Source organism: Salvelinus fontinalis, chromosome 11 (assembly GCF_029448725.1).
Source record: "Salvelinus fontinalis isolate EN_2023a chromosome 11, ASM2944872v1, whole genome shotgun sequence".
In the NCBI taxonomy this organism is placed as follows: Eukaryota; Metazoa; Chordata; class Actinopteri; order Salmoniformes; family Salmonidae; genus Salvelinus; species Salvelinus fontinalis.
In genome coordinates, this window is record NC_074675.1 from 6,839,180 (window position 1) to 6,857,574 (window position 18,395).

The window sequence follows — 18,395 nt, forward strand, 5'->3', positions numbered from 1 at the left end:
CCCTTTACACGTTGTCAACACTGCTGCTGACCCTGTGGAAAGACACAGACCTCTAGTAGAGGATCATGTTTAGAAACAGATCATCTATCTGAAGCAGACGATGTTCCTCTGACACTATCTAACGTTCAGACAGACGGACCGCTCCAGGAGAACTATCTGAAGCAGACGATGTTCCTCTGACACTATCTAACGTTCAGACAGACGGACCGCTCCAGGAGAACTATCTGAAGCAGACGATGTTCCTCTGACACTATCTAACGTTCAGACAGACGGACCGCTCCAGGAGAACTATCTGAAGCAGACGATGTTCCTCTGACACTATCTAACGTTCAGACAGACGGACCGCTCCAGGAGAACTATCTGAAGCAGACGATGTTCCTCTGACACTATCTGACGTTCAGACAGACGGACCGCTCCAGGAGAACTATCTGAAGCAGACGATGTTCCTCTGACACTATCTAACGGTCAGACAGACGGACCGCTCCAGGAGAACTATCTGAAGCAGACGATGTTCTTCTGACACTCTCTAACGTTCAGACAGACGGACCGCTCCAGGAGAACTATCTAAAGCAGACGATGTTCCTCTGACACTATCTGACGTTCAGACAGACGGACCGCTCCAGGAGAAACTGGCCTTATGATGAACTCTCTTTTGAGCCTGAGGATATTCTGTGGTGATAAGAATGGCTGGGCTGTAATAGCTGTATTAGACAGGGTTGTAAGTGAATCAGGAGGATGTCTGAGACATTGAGACTAGCAGTGATCTGCTCCTCCTCATGTGTAGTCTTATTACCATGTTAGAGAGGGAGGACTGTGACCCGAGGGCCTACGGTCCAGAGATGACAGGAGGGGGGTTTGTGGTTCTCTGTGCCTCTGAAGCTGCTATTAAACCTCCGTTCTTTCCTTCCGGATAACCAAAAAGGAGGTTTACCTACATCTTTCAGCAGATTCACTCAGATCTGTGGGAGCAAAGTGAGACAGTGAAGGAGACCGGGATGCACTTCTAGCTATTCAACAGGGCCTTTTACTACTGGGTGACAGCTGTACTGTGTAAAACAGGTTAACTAGCACTACCAGCTCTGTCTCTCAGAACAGGAATAACTACAGCTGTACTGTGTAAAACAGGTTAGCTAGTACTACCAGCTCTGTCTCTCAGAACAGGAATAACTACAGCTGTACTGTGTAAAACAGGTTAACTAGCACTACCAGCTCTGTCTCTCAGAACAGGAATAACTACAGCTGTACTGTGTAAAACAGGTTAACTAGCACTACCAGCTCTGTCTCTCAGAACAGGAATAACTACAGCTGTACTGTGTAAAACAGGTTAACTAGCACTACCAGCTCTGTCTCTCAGAACAGGAATAACTACAGCTGTACTGTGTAAAACAGGTTAGCTAGTACTACCAGCTCTGTCTCTCAGAACAGGAATAACTACAGCTGTACTGTGTAAAACAGGTTAACTAGCACTACCAGCTCTGTCTCTCAGAACAGGAATAACTACAGCTGTACTGTGTAAAACAGGTTAACTAGCACTACCAGCTCTGTCTCTCAGAACAGGAATAACTACAGCTGTACTGTGTAAAACAGGTTAGCTAGTACTACCAGCTCTGTCTCTCTCTCAGAACAGGAATAACTACAGCTGTACTGTGTAAAACAGGTTAACTAGTACTACCAGCTCTGTCTCTGTCTCTCAGAACAGGAATAACTACAGCTGTACTGTGTAAAACAGGTTAGCTAGTACTACCAGCTCTGTCTCTCAGAACAGGAATAACTACAGCTGTACTGTGTAAAACAGGTTAACTAGCACTACCAGCTCTGTCTCTCAGAACAGGAATAACTACAGCTGTACTGTGTAAAACAGGTTAGCTAGTACTACCAGCTCTGTCTCTCTCTCAGAACAGGAATAACTACAGCTGTACTGTGTAAAACAGGTTAACTAGTACTACCAGCTCTGTCTCTCAGAACAGGAATAACTACAGCTGTACTGTGTAAAACAGGTTAACTAGCACTACCAGCTCTGTCTCTCAGAACAGGAATAACTACAGCTGTACTGTGTAAAACAGGTTAACTAGCACTACCAGCTCTGTCTCTCTCTCAGAACAGGAATAACTACAGCTGTACTGTGTAAAACAGGTTAACTAGTACTACCAGCTCTGTCTCTCAGAACAGGAATAACTACAGCTGTACTGTGTAAAACAGGTTAGCTAGTACTACCAGCTCTGTCTCTCTCTCAGAACAGGAATAACTACAGCTGTACTGTGTAAAACAGGTTAGCTAGTACTACCAGCTCTGTCTCTCAGAACAGGAATAACTACAGCTGTACTGTGTAAAACAGGTTAACTAGCACTACCAGCTCTGTCTCTCAGAACAGGAATAACTACAGCTGTACTGTGTAAAACAGGTTAGCTAGTACTACCAGCTCTGTATCTCAGAACAGGAATAACTACAGCTGTACTGTGTAAAACAGGTTAACTAGCACTACCAGCTCTGTCTCTCTCTCAGAACAGGAATAACTACAGCTGTACTGTGTAAAACAGGTTAACTAGTACTACCAGCTCTGTCTCTCAGAACAGGAATAACTACAGCTGTACTGTGTAAAACAGGTTAGCTAGCACTACCAGCTCTGTCTCTGTCTCTCAGAACAGGAATAACTACAGCTGTACTGTGTAAAACAGGTTAGCTAGCACTACCAGCTCTGTCTCTCAGAACAGGAATATCTACAGCTGTACTGTGTAAAACAGGTTAGCTAGTACTACCAGCTCTGTCTCTCAGAACAGGAATAACTACAGCTGTACTGTGTAAAACAGGTTAACTAGCACTACCAGCTCTGTCTCTCAGAACAGGAATAACTACAGCTGTACTGTGTAAAGCAGGTTAACTAGCACTACCAGCTCTGTCTCTCAGAACAGGAATAACTACAGCTGTACTGTGTAAAACAGGTTAGCTAGTACTACCAGCTCTGTCTCTCAGAACAGGAATAACTACAGCTGTACTGTGTAAAACAGGTTAGCTAGTACTACCAGCTCTGTCTCTCAGAACAGGAATAACTACAGCTGTACTGTGTAAAACAGGTTAACTAGCACTACCAGCTCTGTCTCTGTCTCTCAGAACAGGAATAACTACAGCTGTACTGTGTAAAACAGGTTAACTAGCACTACCAGCTCTGTCTCTCAGAACAGGAATAACTACAGCTGTACTGTGTAAAACAGGTTAGCTAGTACTACCAGCTCTGCCTCTCAGAACAGGAATAACTACAGCTGTACTGTGTAAAACAGGTTAACTAGTACTACCAGCTCTGTCTCTGTCTCTCAGAACAGGAATAACTACAGCTGTACTGTGTAAAACAGGTTAGCTAGTACTACCAGCTCTGTCTCTGTCTCTCAGAACAGGAATAACTACAGCTGTACTGTGTAAAACAGGTTAACTAGCACTACCAGCTCTGTCTCTCAGAACAGGAATAACTACAGCTGTACTGTGTAAAACAGGTTAGCTAGTACTACCAGCTCTGTCTCTCTCTCAGAACAGGAATAACTACAGCTGTACTGTGTAAAACAGGTTAGCTAGTACTACCAGCTCTGTCTCTCAGAACAGGAATAACTACAGCTGTACTGTGTAAAACAGGTTAGCTAGTACTACCAGCTCTGTATCTCAGAACAGGAATAACTACAGCTGTACTGTGTAAAACAGGTTAAGTAGCACTACCAGCTCTGCCTCTCAGAACAGGAATAACTACAGCTGTACTGTGTAAAACAGGTTAACTAGCACTACCAGCTCTGCCTCTCAGAACAGGAATAACTACAGCTGTACTGTGTAAAACAGGTTAGCTAGTACTACCAGCTCTGTCTCTGTCTCTCAGAACAGGAATAACTACAGCTGTACTGTGTAAAACAGGTTAGCTAGTACTACCAGCTCTGTCTCTCAGAACAGGAATAACTACAGCTGTACTGTGTAAAACAGGTTAACTAGTACTACCAGCTCTGTCTCTGTCTCTCAGAACAGGAATAACTACAGCTGTACTGTGTAAAACAGGTTAACTAGCACTACCAGCTCTGTCTCTCAGAACAGGAATAACTACAGCTGTACTGTGTAAAACAGGTTAGCTAGCACTACCAGCTCTGTCTCTCAGAACAGGAATAACTACAGCTGTACTGTGTAAAACAGGTTAGCTAGCACTACCAGCTCTGTCTCTCAGAACAGGAATAACTACAGCTGTACTGTGTAAAACAGGTTAGCTAGTACTACCAGCTCTGTCTCTCAGAACAGGAATAACTACAGCTGTACTGTGTAAAACAGGTTAACTAGCACTACCAGCTCTGTCTCTCAGAACAGGAATAACTACAGCTGTACTGTGTAAAACAGGTTAACTAGCACTACCAGCTCTGTCTCTCAGAACAGGAATAACTACAGCTGTACTGTGTAAAACAGGTTAGCTAGTACTACCAGCTCTGTCTCTGTCTCTCAGAACAGGAATAACTACAGCTGTACTGTGTAAAACAGGTTAACTAGCACTACCAGCTCTGTCTCTCAGAACAGGAATAACTACAGCTGTACTGTGTAAAACAGGTTAACTAGCACTACCAGCTCTGTCTCTCAGAACAGGAATAACTACAGCTGTACTGTGTAAAACAGGTTAGCTAGTACTACCAGCTCTGTCTCTCAGAACAGGAATAACTACAGCTGTACTGTGTAAAACAGGTTAGCTAGTACTACCAGCTCTGTATCTCAGAACAGGAATAACTACAGCTGTACTGTGTAAAACAGGTTAACTAGCACTACCAGCTCTGCCTCTCAGAACAGGAATAACTACAGCTGTACTGTGTAAAACAGGTTAACTAGCACTACCAGCTCTGCCTCTCAGAACAGGAATAACTACAGCTGTACTGTGTAAAACAGGTTAACTAGCACTACCAGCTCTGTCTCTCAGAACAGGAATAACTACAGCTGTACTGTGTAAAACAGGTTAGCTAGTACTACCAGCTCTGTCTCTGTCTCTCAGAACAGGAATAACTACAGCTGTACTGTGTAAAATAGGTTAGCTAGTACTACCAGCTCTGTCTCTGTCTCTCAGAACAGGAATATCTACAGCTGTACTGTGTAAAACAGGTTAGCTAGTACTACCAGCTCTGTCTCTCAGAACAGGAATAACTACAGCTGTACTGTGTAAAACAGGTTAACTAGTACTACCAGCTCTGTCTCTGTCTCTCAGAACAGGAATAACTACAGCTGTACTGTGTAAAACAGGTTAACTAGCACTACCAGCTCTGCCTCTCAGAACAGGAATAACTACAGCTGTACTGTGTAAAACAGGTTAACTAGCACTACCAGCTCTGCCTCTCAGAACAGGAATAACTACAGCTGTACTGTGTAAAACAGGTTAGCTAGTACTACCAGCTCTGTCTCTGTCTCTCAGAACAGGAATAACTACAGCTGTACTGTGTAAAACAGGTTAGCTAGTACTACCACCTCTGTCTCTGTCTCTCAGAACAGGAATAACTACAGCTGTACTGTGTAAAACAGGTTAACTAGCACTACCAGCTCTGCCTCTCAGAACAGGAATAACTACAGCTGTACTGTGTAAAACAGGTTAACTAGCACTACCAGCTCTGTCTCTCAGAACAGGAATAACTACAGCTGTACTGTGCAAAACAGGTTAACTAGCACTACCAGCTCTGCCTCTCAGAACAGGAATAACTACAGCTGTACTGTGTAAAACAGGTTAACTAGCACTACCAGCTCTGCCTCTCAGAACAGGAATAACTACAGCTGTACTGTGTAAAACAGGTTAACTAGCACTACCAGCTCTGTCTCTCAGAACAGGAATAACTACAGCTGTACTGTGTAAAACAGGTTAACTAGCACTACCAGCTCTGTCTCTCAGAACAGGAATAACTACAGCTGTACTGTGTAAAACAGGTTAACTAGCACTACCAGCTCTGTCTCTCAGAACAGGAATAACTACAGCTGTACTGTGTAAAACAGGTTAGCTAGTACTACCAGCTCTGTCTCTCAGAACAGGAATAACTACAGCTGTACTGTGTAAAACAGGTTAACTAGCACTACCAGCTCTGTCTCAGAACAGGAATAACTACAGCTGTACTGTGTAAAACAGGTTAACTAGCACTACCAGCTCTGTCTCTCAGAACAGGAATAACTACAGCTGTACTGTGTAAAACAGGTTAGCTAGTACTACCAGCTCTGTCTCTCAGAACAGGAATAACTACAGCTGTACTGTGTAAAACAGGTTAACTAGCACTACCACCTCTGTCTCTCTCTCAGAACAGGAATAACTACAGCTGTACTGTGTAAAACAGGTTAGCTAGTACTACCAGCTCTGTCTCTCAGAACAGGAATAACTACAGCTGTACTGTGTAAAACAGGTTAACTAGCACTACCAGCTCTGCCTCTCAGAACAGGAATAACTACAGCTGTACTGTGTAAAACAGGTTAACTAGCACTACCAGCTCTGTCTCTCAGAACAGGAATAACTACAGCTGTACTGTGTAAAACAGGTTAACTAGCACTACCAGCTCTGTCTCTCAGAACAGGAATAACTACAGCTGTACTGTGTAAAACAGGTTAACTAGCACTACCAGCTCTGCCTCTCAGAACAGGAATAACTACAGCTGTACTGTGTAAAACAGGTTAGCTAGTACTACCAGCTCTGTCTCTCAGAACAGGAATAACTACAGCTGTACTGTGTAAAACAGGTTAACTAGCACTACCAGCTCTGTCTCAGAACAGGAATAACTACAGCTGTACTGTGTAAAACAGGTTAACTAGCACTACCAGCTCTGTCTCTCAGAACAGGAATAACTACAGCTGTACTGTGTAAAACAGGTTAGCTAGTACTACCAGCTCTGTCTCTCAGAACAGGAATAACTACAGCTGTACTGTGTAAAACAGGTTAACTAGCACTACCAGCTCTGTCTCTCAGAACAGGAATAACTACAGCTGTACTGTGTAAAACAGGTTAACTAGCACTACCAGCTCTGCCTCTCAGAACAGGAATAACTACAGCTGTACTGTGTAAAACAGGTTAACTAGCACTACCAGCTCTGTCTCTCAGAACAGGAATAACTACAGCTGTACTGTGTAAAACAGGTTAGCTAGTACTACCAGCTCTGTCTCTGTCTCTCAGAACAGGAATAACTACAGCTGTACTGTGTAAAATAGGTTAGCTAGTACTACCAGCTCTGTCTCTGTCTCTCAGAACAGGAATATCTACAGCTGTACTGTGTAAAACAGGTTAGCTAGTACTACCAGCTCTGTCTCTCAGAACAGGAATAACTACAGCTGTACTGTGTAAAACAGGTTAACTAGTACTACCAGCTCTGTCTCTGTCTCTCAGAACAGGAATAACTACAGCTGTACTGTGTAAAACAGGTTAACTAGCACTACCAGCTCTGCCTCTCAGAACAGGAATAACTACAGCTGTACTGTGTAAAACAGGTTAACTAGCACTACCAGCTCTGCCTCTCAGAACAGGAATAACTACAGCTGTACTGTGTAAAACAGGTTAGCTAGTACTACCAGCTCTGTCTCTGTCTCTCAGAACAGGAATAACTACAGCTGTACTGTGTAAAACAGGTTAGCTAGTACTACCACCTCTGTCTCTGTCTCTCAGAACAGGAATAACTACAGCTGTACTGTGTAAAACAGGTTAACTAGCACTACCAGCTCTGCCTCTCAGAACAGGAATAACTACAGCTGTACTGTGTAAAACAGGTTAACTAGCACTACCAGCTCTGTCTCTCAGAACAGGAATAACTACAGCTGTACTGTGTAAAACAGGTTAACTAGCACTACCAGCTCTGCCTCTCAGAACAGGAATAACTACAGCTGTACTGTGTAAAACAGGTTAACTAGCACTACCAGCTCTGCCTCTCAGAACAGGAATAACTACAGCTGTACTGTGTAAAACAGGTTAACTAGCACTACCAGCTCTGTCTCTCAGAACAGGAATAACTACAGCTGTACTGTGTAAAACAGGTTAACTAGCACTACCAGCTCTGTCTCTCAGAACAGGAATAACTACAGCTGTACTGTGTAAAACAGGTTAACTAGCACTACCAGCTCTGTCTCTCAGAACAGGAATAACTACAGCTGTACTGTGTAAAACAGGTTAGCTAGTACTACCAGCTCTGTCTCTCAGAACAGGAATAACTACAGCTGTACTGTGTAAAACAGGTTAACTAGCACTACCAGCTCTGTCTCAGAACAGGAATAACTACAGCTGTACTGTGTAAAACAGGTTAACTAGCACTACCAGCTCTGTCTCTCAGAACAGGAATAACTACAGCTGTACTGTGTAAAACAGGTTAGCTAGTACTACCAGCTCTGTCTCTCAGAACAGGAATAACTACAGCTGTACTGTGTAAAACAGGTTAACTAGCACTACCACCTCTGTCTCTCTCTCAGAACAGGAATAACTACAGCTGTACTGTGTAAAACAGGTTAGCTAGTACTACCAGCTCTGTCTCTCAGAACAGGAATAACTACAGCTGTACTGTGTAAAACAGGTTAACTAGCACTACCAGCTCTGCCTCTCAGAACAGGAATAACTACAGCTGTACTGTGTAAAACAGGTCAACTAGCACTACCAGCTCTGTCTCTCAGAACAGGAATAACTACAGCTGTACTGTGTAAAACAGGTTAACTAGCACTACCAGCTCTGTCTCTCAGAACAGGAATAACTACAGCTGTACTGTGTAAAACAGGTTAACTAGCACTACCAGCTCTGCCTCTCAGAACAGGAATAACTACAGCTGTACTGTGTAAAACAGGTTAACTAGCACTACCAGCTCTGTCTCTCAGAACAGGAATAACTACAGCTGTACTGTGTAAGACAGGTTAACTAGCACTACCAGCTCTGCCTCTCAGAACAGGAATAACTACAGCTGTACTGTGTAAAACAGGTTAACTAGCACTACCAGCTCTGCCTCTCAGAACAGGAATAACTACAGCTGTACTGTGTAAAACAGGTTAACTAGCACTACCAGCTCTGTCTCTCAGAACAGGAATAACTACAGCTGTACTGTGTAAAACAGGTTAACTAGCACTACCAGCTCTGTCTCTCAGAACAGGAATAACTACAGCTGTACTGTGTAAAACAGGTTAACTAGCACTACCAGCTCTGCCTCTCAGAACAGGAATAACTACAGCTGTACTGTGTAAAACAGGTTAGCTAGTACTACCAGCTCTGTCTCTCAGAACAGGAATAACTACAGCTGTACTGTGTAAAACAGGTTAACTAGCACTACCAGCTCTGTCTCAGAACAGGAATAACTACAGCTGTACTGTGTAAAACAGGTTAACTAGCACTACCAGCTCTGTCTCTCAGAACAGGAATAACTACAGCTGTACTGTGTAAAACAGGTTAGCTAGTACTACCAGCTCTGTCTCTCAGAACAGGAATAACTACAGCTGTACTGTGTAAAACAGGTTAACTAGCACTACCAGCTCTGTCTCTCTCTCAGAACAGGAATAACTACAGCTGTACTGTGTAAAACAGGTTAACTAGTACTACCAGCTCTGTCTCTCAGAACAGGAATAACTACAGCTGTACTGTGTAAAACAGGTTAACTAGCACTACCAGCTCTGTCTCTCAGAACAGGAATAACTACAGCTGTACTGTGTAAAACAGGTTAACTAGCACTACCAGCTCTGTCTCTCAGAACAGGAATAACTACAGCTGTACTGTGTAAAACAGGTTAACTAGCACTACCAGCTCTGCCTCTCAGAACAGGAATAACTACAGCTGTACTGTGTAAAACAGGTTAGCTAGTACTACCAGCTCTGTCTCTCAGAACAGGAATAACTACAGCTGTACTGTGTAAAACAGGTTAACTAGCACTACCAGCTCTGTCTCAGAACAGGAATAACTACAGCTGTACTGTGTAAAACAGGTTAACTAGCACTACCAGCTCTGTCTCTCAGAACAGGAATAACTACAGCTGTACTGTGTAAAACAGGTTAACTAGCACTACCAGCTCTGTCTCTCAGAACAGGAATAACTACAGCTGTACTGTGTAAAACAGGTTAGCTAGTACTACCAGCTCTGTCTCTGTCTCTCAGAACAGGAATAACTACAGCTGTACTGTGTAAAACAGGTTAGCTAGTACTACCAGCTCTGTCTCTCAGAACAGGAATAACTACAGCTGTACTGTGTAAAACAGGTTAACTAGCACTACCAGCTCTGTCTCTCAGAACAGGAATAACTACAGCTGTACTGTGTAAAACAGGTTAGCTAGTACTACCAGCTCTATGAATGGCTGCGTCTGTCTCTGTGTCTCAGAATAGGAATAGCTAGAGCTGTCGGATATAGAAGCACAAGCATTTTGCTACACTCGGAATAACATCTGCTAACCATATGTTTGTGACCAATAAAATGTTATCTGAATGGGAACTACTCTGACATTCTTGCACTAGCAGGTCATGTGCTGTTGTGGAATCTCATTCTCCTGACTGTCTCCCTCTGTCCTGACAGTCAGCCCCTCACTGGGTCTATTGTGCCTGTCGCCCTCTGTCCTGACAGTCATCCTCTCACGGGGTCTATTGTGACTGTCTCCCTCTGTCCTGACAGTCAGCCCCTCACTGGGTCTATTGTGACTGTCTTCCTCTGTCCTGACAGTCAGCCCCTCACTGGGTCTATTGTGACTGTCTTCCTCTGTCCTGACAGTCAGCCCCTCACTGGGTCTATTGTGACTGTCTTCCTCTGTCCTGACAGTCAGCCCCTCACTGGGTCTATTGTGACCGTCTCTGTCCTAACAGTCAGCCCCTCACTGGGTCTATTGTGACTGTCTCTGTCCTGACAGTCAGCCCCTCACTGGGTCTATTGTGACTGTCTTCCTCTGTCCTGACAGTCAGCCCCTCACTGGGTCTATTGTGACTGTCTTCCTCTGTCCTGACAGTCAGCCCCTCACTGGGTCTATTGTGACTGTCTCTGTCCTGACAGTCAGCCCCTCACTGGGTCTATTGTGACTGTCTCTGTCCTGACAGTCAGCCCCTCACTGGGTCTATTGTGACTGTCTTCCTCTGTCCTGACAGTCAGCCCCTCACTGGGTCTATTGTGACTGTCTTCCTCTGTCCTGACAGTCAGCCCCTCACTGGGTCTACTCGTAATGGTGTAGAATCAGAACGAGGGGAAGGAGAGGCTGTTGAAGAGCAGAGCTTCAGTATTACGTGGCTCCAGTGGGGGGGTTACCAGCAGCAGGCAGTCTGTAATCTCTCCCCTCCAGTACCAGAGCAATGTCTGATCTCCCAGTATCATTACTGTACAGCATCAGCTGGTCTTTCTGACTGGTCTTACTGACTGGTCTTACTGACTGGTCTTTCTGACTGGTCTTTCTGACTGGTCTTTCTGACTGGTCTTACTGACTGGTCTTACTGACTGGTCTTCTGACTGGTCTTATTGACTGGTCTTATTGACTGGTCTTTCTGACTGGTCTTTCTGACTGGTCTTTCTGACTGGTCTTTCTGACTGGTCTTCTGACTGGTCTTCTGACTGGTCTTATTGACTGGTCTTATTGACTGGTCTTTCTGACTGGTCTTTCTGACTGGTCTTTCTGACTGGTCTTTCTGACTGGTCTTTCTGACTGGTCTTATTGACTGGTCTTATTGACTGGTCTTATTGACTGGTCTTTCTGACTGGTCTTTCTGACTGGTCTTTCTGACTGGTCTTTCTGACTGGTCTTTCTGACTGGTCTTATTGACTGGTCTTATTGACTGGTCTTATTGACTGGTCTTATTGACTGGTCTTTCTGACTGGTCTTTCTGACTGGTCTTTCTGACTGGTCTTTCTGACTGGTCTTTCTGACTGGTCTTTCTGACTGGTCTTTCTGACTGGTCTTTCTGACTGGTCTTTCTGACTGGTCTTTCTGACTGGTCTTACTGACTGGTCTTACTGACTGGTCTTACTGACTGGTCTTTCTGACTGGTCTTTCTGACTGGTCTTACTGACTGGTCTTTCTGACTGGTCTTACTGACTGGTCTTTCTGACTGGTCTTACTGACTGGTCTTTCTGACTGGTCTTATTGACTGGTCTTTCTGACTGTTCTACTGTTCTCTACTATGTGTTCTAGGTAAAGAGAAGGTACAGCCACGGGACGTACCGGGCAGGTGCCATGCGTCAGATCAGTCTGGTGGGGGCAGTGGACGAGGAGGTGGGGGATTACTTCCCAGAGTTCATCTCTATGCTGGAGGAGTCGCCCTTCCTAGAGGTGAGTAGCCCTGACACAGAATAATGATATAGATCCATAATTTATAGATAATATCAATCTATAGCTAATACGTTGGATTTAGTCATTTTCGCTAGGTTTCAAAATACTTTGGTTCAGGCCACATTGTTTAGGGAGAATTCAATTTATTTAATCTATAAACAAAGGAGAGTTGCCCTCTAGTGGTTGAAAAGGGTAATTATGGTTTTTCAACAACAACAAAAAAGCATTGGTTTTGATGGGTGTCTGAAAAATGGTATTTCCTCTTTCCTGTTCCAGTTTGTTTTGTCACACCCCTCTATCATTCTATTCCTCCCTTACTGTAACTCTGGCGTCCGCTTCTCCCTGCAGCGGACGTTACCGTGGGGTACGTTCTCCAGTCTGAAGCTGAAGAGTCCAACAGAGAGTGACGACGGGCCCATCATGTGGGTGCGACCTGGGGAACAGATGATCCCTGTTGCTGACATACCAAAGTCTCCCTACATAAGGAGAAGGTGAGGGCTCACTGTGTTCACAGGTAGTAGGTCCTACTTTCACACGGAGATGCAAATGTCTGGTTTTACAGGATCCTACTTCAAGAGGAACTACTCGGGGTCTTAACACACACGTTATGTTCTGTTATCCTCATGGGGACCTACAATGTATTTCCATTCAACATCCTATTTTCCCTAACCAGTAATCCAACCCTAATTGAAACCCTAACCCCTAAATTTAAAATAGCCTTTTAAAAATATATATTTCACCTTTTATTTAACCAGGTAGGCCAGTTGAGAACAAGTTCTCATTTACAACTGCGACCTGGACAAGATAAAGCAAAGCAGTGTGACAAAAACAACACAGTTACACATGGGATAAACAAACGTACAGTCAATAACACAATAGAAAAATTCTATGTACAGTGTGTGCAAATGTAGAAGAGTAGGGAGGTAAGACAATATAGGCCATAGTGGCGAAATAATTACAATTTAACATTAACACTGGGGTGATAGATGTGCAGATGATGATGTGCAAGTAGAGATACTGGGGTGCAAAAGAGCAAAAATAAATAACAATATGGGGATGAGGTAGTTGGTTGGGCTAATTACAGATGGGCTGTGTACAGGTGCAGTGATCGGCAAGCTGCTCAGATAGCTGATGTTTAAAGTTAGTGAGGGAAATGTAAGTCTCCAACTTCAGTGATTTTTGCAATTCGTTCCAGTCATTGGCAGCAGAGAACTGGAAGGAAAGGCGGCCAAAGCAAGTGTTGGCTTTGTGAGTGACCAGTGAAATATACCTGCTGGAGCACGTGCTACGGGTGGGTGTTGCTTTGGTGACCAGTGAGCTGAGATAATGCAGGGCTTTACCTAGCAAAGACTTATAGATGACCTGGAGCCAGTGAGTTTGGCAACGAATGTGAAGCGAGGGCCAGCCAATGAGAGCATACAGGTTGCAGTGATGTGTAGTATATGGGACTTTGGTGACAAAATAGATGGCACTGTGAGAGACTACATCCAATTTGCTGAGTAGAGTGTTGGAGGCTATTTTGTAAATGACATCGCCGAAGTCGAGGATCGGTAGGATAGTCAGTTTTACGAGGGTATGTTTAGCAGCATGAGTGAAGGAGGCTTTGTTGCGGAATAGGAAGCAGATTCTAGATTTAACTTTGGATTGGAGATGCTTAATGTGAGTCTGGAAGGAGAGTTTACAGTCTAACCAGACACCTAGGTATTTGTAGTTGTCCACATATTCTAAGTCAGAACCGTCCAGAGTAGCGATGCTGGACGGGCGGGCGGGTGCGGGCAGCGATCGGTTGAAGAGCATGCATTTAGTTTCACTTGCATTTAAGAGCAGTTGGAGGCCACGGAATGAGTGTTGTATGGCATTGAAGCTCGTCTGGAGGTTTGTTAACACAGTGTCCAAGGAAGGGCCAGATGTATACAGAATGGTGTCATCTGCGTAGAGGTGGATCAGAGAACCACCAGCAGCAAGAGCGATATCATTGATATATACAGAGAAAAAAGTCGGCCCAAGAATTGAACCCTTTTTCCTCATGGGGACGTGGGAAACGTCCCCACCAGGGAGAATTTTCCTTGTTTTGTAGGTCCCCCCACAAGGATAGAAGAACCAACCAACACACAGCCCCTGGGTGTCCCCTAAGCGTGAGGTTGCGCGGGGCTAAGAAGGGATTTCATCTCGATACTGAATGTTGATATTGGCTTCATTTTAAATGTCTGTTCTTCTTCAAAGACAAAGAGAAGCTGATTTTCCACACTACACATGTGCAGAATGTACTGTCCAGCGATTGGCTATTTCTTTTCATCCTCCTCTCTCTTTTTCCTTCTTAATGTCCTGACTGTAATGTTGCTTTCCATAAACATGAGGTCTGCGTCACAAATCACACCCTATTCTCTAGTGCACTAATTTTAACCAGGCCAGGGCCCTGTAGGGCACTATAGCGAATTGGGTGTCATTTGGGACGCAGAAGAAAGGAGTCTTGCTATTTTCTGCTCTGAACCGCTCAGCTTCTCAGGATGAGGCGATTAGCTCATCTCTGAACCTCTCGGCTTCTCAGGATGAGGCGATTAGCTCATCTCTGAAGCTCTCGGCTTCTCAGGATGAGGCCATTAGCTCATCTCTGAAGCTCTCGGTTTCTCAGGATGAGGCCATTAGCTCATTTCTGAAGCTCTCGGCTTCTCAGGATGAGGCCATTAGCTCATTTCTGAAGCTCTCGGCTTCTCAGGATGAGGCCATTAGCTCATTTCTGAAGCTCTCGGCTTCTCAGGATGAGGCCATTAGCTCATTTCTGAAGCTCTCGGCTTCTCAGGATGAGGCCATTAGCTCATCTCTGAACCTCTCGGCTTCTCAGGATGAGGCCATTAGCTCATCTCTGAACCTCTCGGCTTCTCAGGATGAGGCGATTAGCTCATCTCTGAACCGCTCGGCTTCTCAGGATGAGGCGATTAGCTCATCTCTGAACCGCTCGGCTTCTCAGGATGAGGCGATTAGCTCATCTCTGAACCGCTCGGCTTCTCAGGATGAGGCGATTAGCTCATCTCTGAAGCTCTCGGCTTCTCAGGATGAGGCCATTAGCTCATCTCTGAACCTCTCGGCTTCTCAGGATGAGGCCATTAGCTCATCTCTGAACCTCTCGGCTTCTCAGGATGAGGCCATTAGCTCATCTCTGAACCTCTCGGCTTCTCAGGATGAGGCCATTAGCTCATCTCTGAACCTCTCGGCTTCTCAGGATGAGGCCATTAGCTCATCTCTGAACCTCTCGGCTTCTCAGGATGAGGCCATTAGCTCATCTCTGAAGCTCTCGGCTTCTCAGGATGAGGCCATTAGCTCATTTCTGAAGCTCTCGGCTTCTCAGGATGAGGCCATTAGATCATCTCTGAAGCTCTCGGCTTCTCAGGATGAGGCCATTAGATCATCTCTGTGCTTAGTTTATCATCATGATGTCATTGTAGGCTACCACCATAGAAAATCAATTCTGCGTAAAAAGAGGAGAGGGAGACGAAAAGAGGGTTACCCGTTAGTCAGAGCCCGTTACCCGTTAGTCGAAGCCCGCGCACCCGTTAGTCGGAGGCCGTTAGTCGGAGGCCGTTAGTCGGAGGCCGTTAGTCGGAGGCCGTTAGTCGGAGGGCGTTAGTCGGAGCCCGCACACCCGTTAGTCGGAGGCCCGTTAGTCGGAGGCCCGTTAGTCGGAGGCCCGTTAGTCGGAGGCCCGTTAGTCGGAGGCCCGTTAGTCGGAGGCCCGTTAGTCGGAGGCCCGTTAGTCGGAGGCCCGTTAGTCGGAGGCCCGTTAGTCGGAGGCCCGTTAGTCGGAGGCCCGTTAGTCGGAGGCCCGTTAGTCGGAGGCCCGTTAGTCGGAGGCCCGTTAGTCGGAGGCCCGTTAGTCGGAGGCCCGTTAGTCGGAGGCCCGTTAGTCGGAGGCCCGTTAGTCGGAGGCCCGTTAGTCGGAGGCCCGTTAGTCGGAGGCCCGTTAGTCGGAGGCCCGTTAGTCTATTTGGGATACAGGCTAAACTATTATTCTAAATATTTTATAGGAGCTGTCTTTTTGGGGGGTATTTCTTTCCTTGTCTTTATTCACACACAATAAAAACAATCTATCGTAGTCCCGTAATACCAATGACAGCTGTTCCAGATAACAATCCTACAATAGGGAAATGGGAGCTAAAGGTTCATGACTGTACTACAGACTACCTGCCAGAACACCCCGTCCTCTTCACTGTTGCCTGGGGTGGGCTTTACGAGACTACAGGCTGTCAGGAACACATGTCGGACCTGATGGCTGGATCTCTCACACACACACACACACACACACACACACACACACACACACACACACACACACACTGTGTTTTGGCTGCTGGAGGAGCAGAAGGATAAGGGAGACCCATAGGTAATACATCTTATCCGCCACCCTATACTCCCCTTTACACACACACACACACACACACACACACACACACACACACACACACACACACACACACACACACACATCCTGTAAAATGGATGATTTATTTATTAGTTGAGTCTTCATGCTCAGGGAATCCTCAGGGATCTTTTATAGGACACAGTAACACATGGTGTATGGATCATACTGTACACAGACATGGGAACTGTGAAAGACATAGGAGACAGACATGGTTTATGGATCATACTGTGTACACAGACATGTGAACTGTGAAAGACATAGGAGACAGACATGGTTTATGGATCATACTGTACACAGACATGTGAACTGTGAAAGACAGAGACAGACATGGAGCCCTTGACTGAAGAGAAGGCCTCTTTTATGGCTGTTCCCAGGAAGATAGATGTGTTTATAGCCACTTGACCAAATAGTGGAAAAATAACACTTCACTTTCTGACTCAAAACAGCCACAGCAGATTTCTGTGAGTAAATGACTGAGTTTTTACTCTGTCTGCTTTCTCCCTCACCTCACCTTGCCATGTAATAAGTCTCACCAAGTTGACTTGGTCACCTTCACTAGTACCTCGCTGTCTGTTCTCATAGATACTGTAGTATAGTGACTAGTACCTCGCTGTCTGTCCTCATAGATACTGTAGTATAGTGACTAGTACCTCGCTGTCTGTCCTCATTGATACTGTAGTATAGTGACTAGTACCTCGCTGTCTGTCCTCATTGATACTGTGTTATAGTGACTAGTACCTCGCTGTCTGTCCTCATTGATACTGTGTTATAGTGACTAGTACCTCGCTGTCTGTCCTCATTGATACTGTGGTATAGTGACTAGTACCTCGCTGTCTGTCCTCATAGATACTGTGGTATAGTGACTAGTACCTCTCTGTCTGTCCTCATAGATACTGTGTTATAGTGACTAGTACCTCGCTGTCTGTCCTCATTGATACTATAGTATAGTGACTAGTACCTCGCTGTCTGTCCTCATAGATACTGTAGTATAGTGACTAGTACCTCTCTGTCTGTCCTCATAGATACTGTGGTATAGTGACTAGTACCTCTCTGTCTGTCCTCATAGATACTTTAGTATAGTGACTAGTACCTCGCTGTCTGTCCTCATTGATACTGTGTTATAGTGACTAGTACCTCTCTGTCTGTCCTCATAGATACTTTAGTATAGTGACTAGTACCTCACTGTCTGTCCTCATTGATACTGTGTTATAGTGACTAGTACCTCTCTGTCTGTCCTCATAGATACTTTAGTATAGTGACTAGTACCTCTCTGTCTGTCCTCATAGATACTTTAGTATAGTGACTAGTACCTCTCTGTCTGTCCTCATAGATACTTTAGTATAGTGACTAGTACCTCGCTGTCTGTCCTCATAGATACTGTGGTATAGTGACTAGTACCTCTCTGTCTGTCCTCATAGATACTGTAGTATAGTGACTAGTACCTCTCTGTCTGTCCTCATAGATACTGTAGTATAGTGACTAGTACCTCGTTGTCTGTCCTCATTGATACTGTAGTATAGTGACTACTTTCTCTCCTGACTCGAACAGTATGACCAAATAGCCGTGGCCAATCGCTTCAGACACAGGAGCCCAAAAATGCTGGGCTCCCTCTCTCCCCCCCTGCCTCTTCCTCCTTCCCTCTCTCTCTCCTTCTCCCTCCCTCTCCCCTTCCCCCTCTCCTTCCCCCTCTCCCTCCCTCTCCCCAGAGTGCTGTCTGTTTCTTCTGTTGAAACCTTTTCTCTGGGTCTCAGCTTTACATG

The 18,395-nt window shown here is 45.1% G+C and overlaps 1 protein-coding gene across 1 annotated transcript in view; it reads left to right on the plus strand.

Moving 5' to 3' along the window:
- LOC129864935 (lysine-specific demethylase RSBN1L-like) overlaps positions 1–13,454 on the plus strand; it is an 88,608-nt gene extending 75,154 nt beyond the window's left edge. Inside the window, exons 4-5 of the mRNA XM_055937273.1 lie at positions 12,081–12,218; positions 12,567–13,454. Coding sequence (XP_055793248.1) covers positions 12,081–12,218; positions 12,567–12,713 — 285 coding nt within the window. The 3' untranslated portion in view covers positions 12,714–13,454. The remainder of the gene's footprint in view (positions 1–12,080; positions 12,219–12,566) is intronic.
- Positions 13,455–18,395: the final 4,941 nt, after the last annotated feature.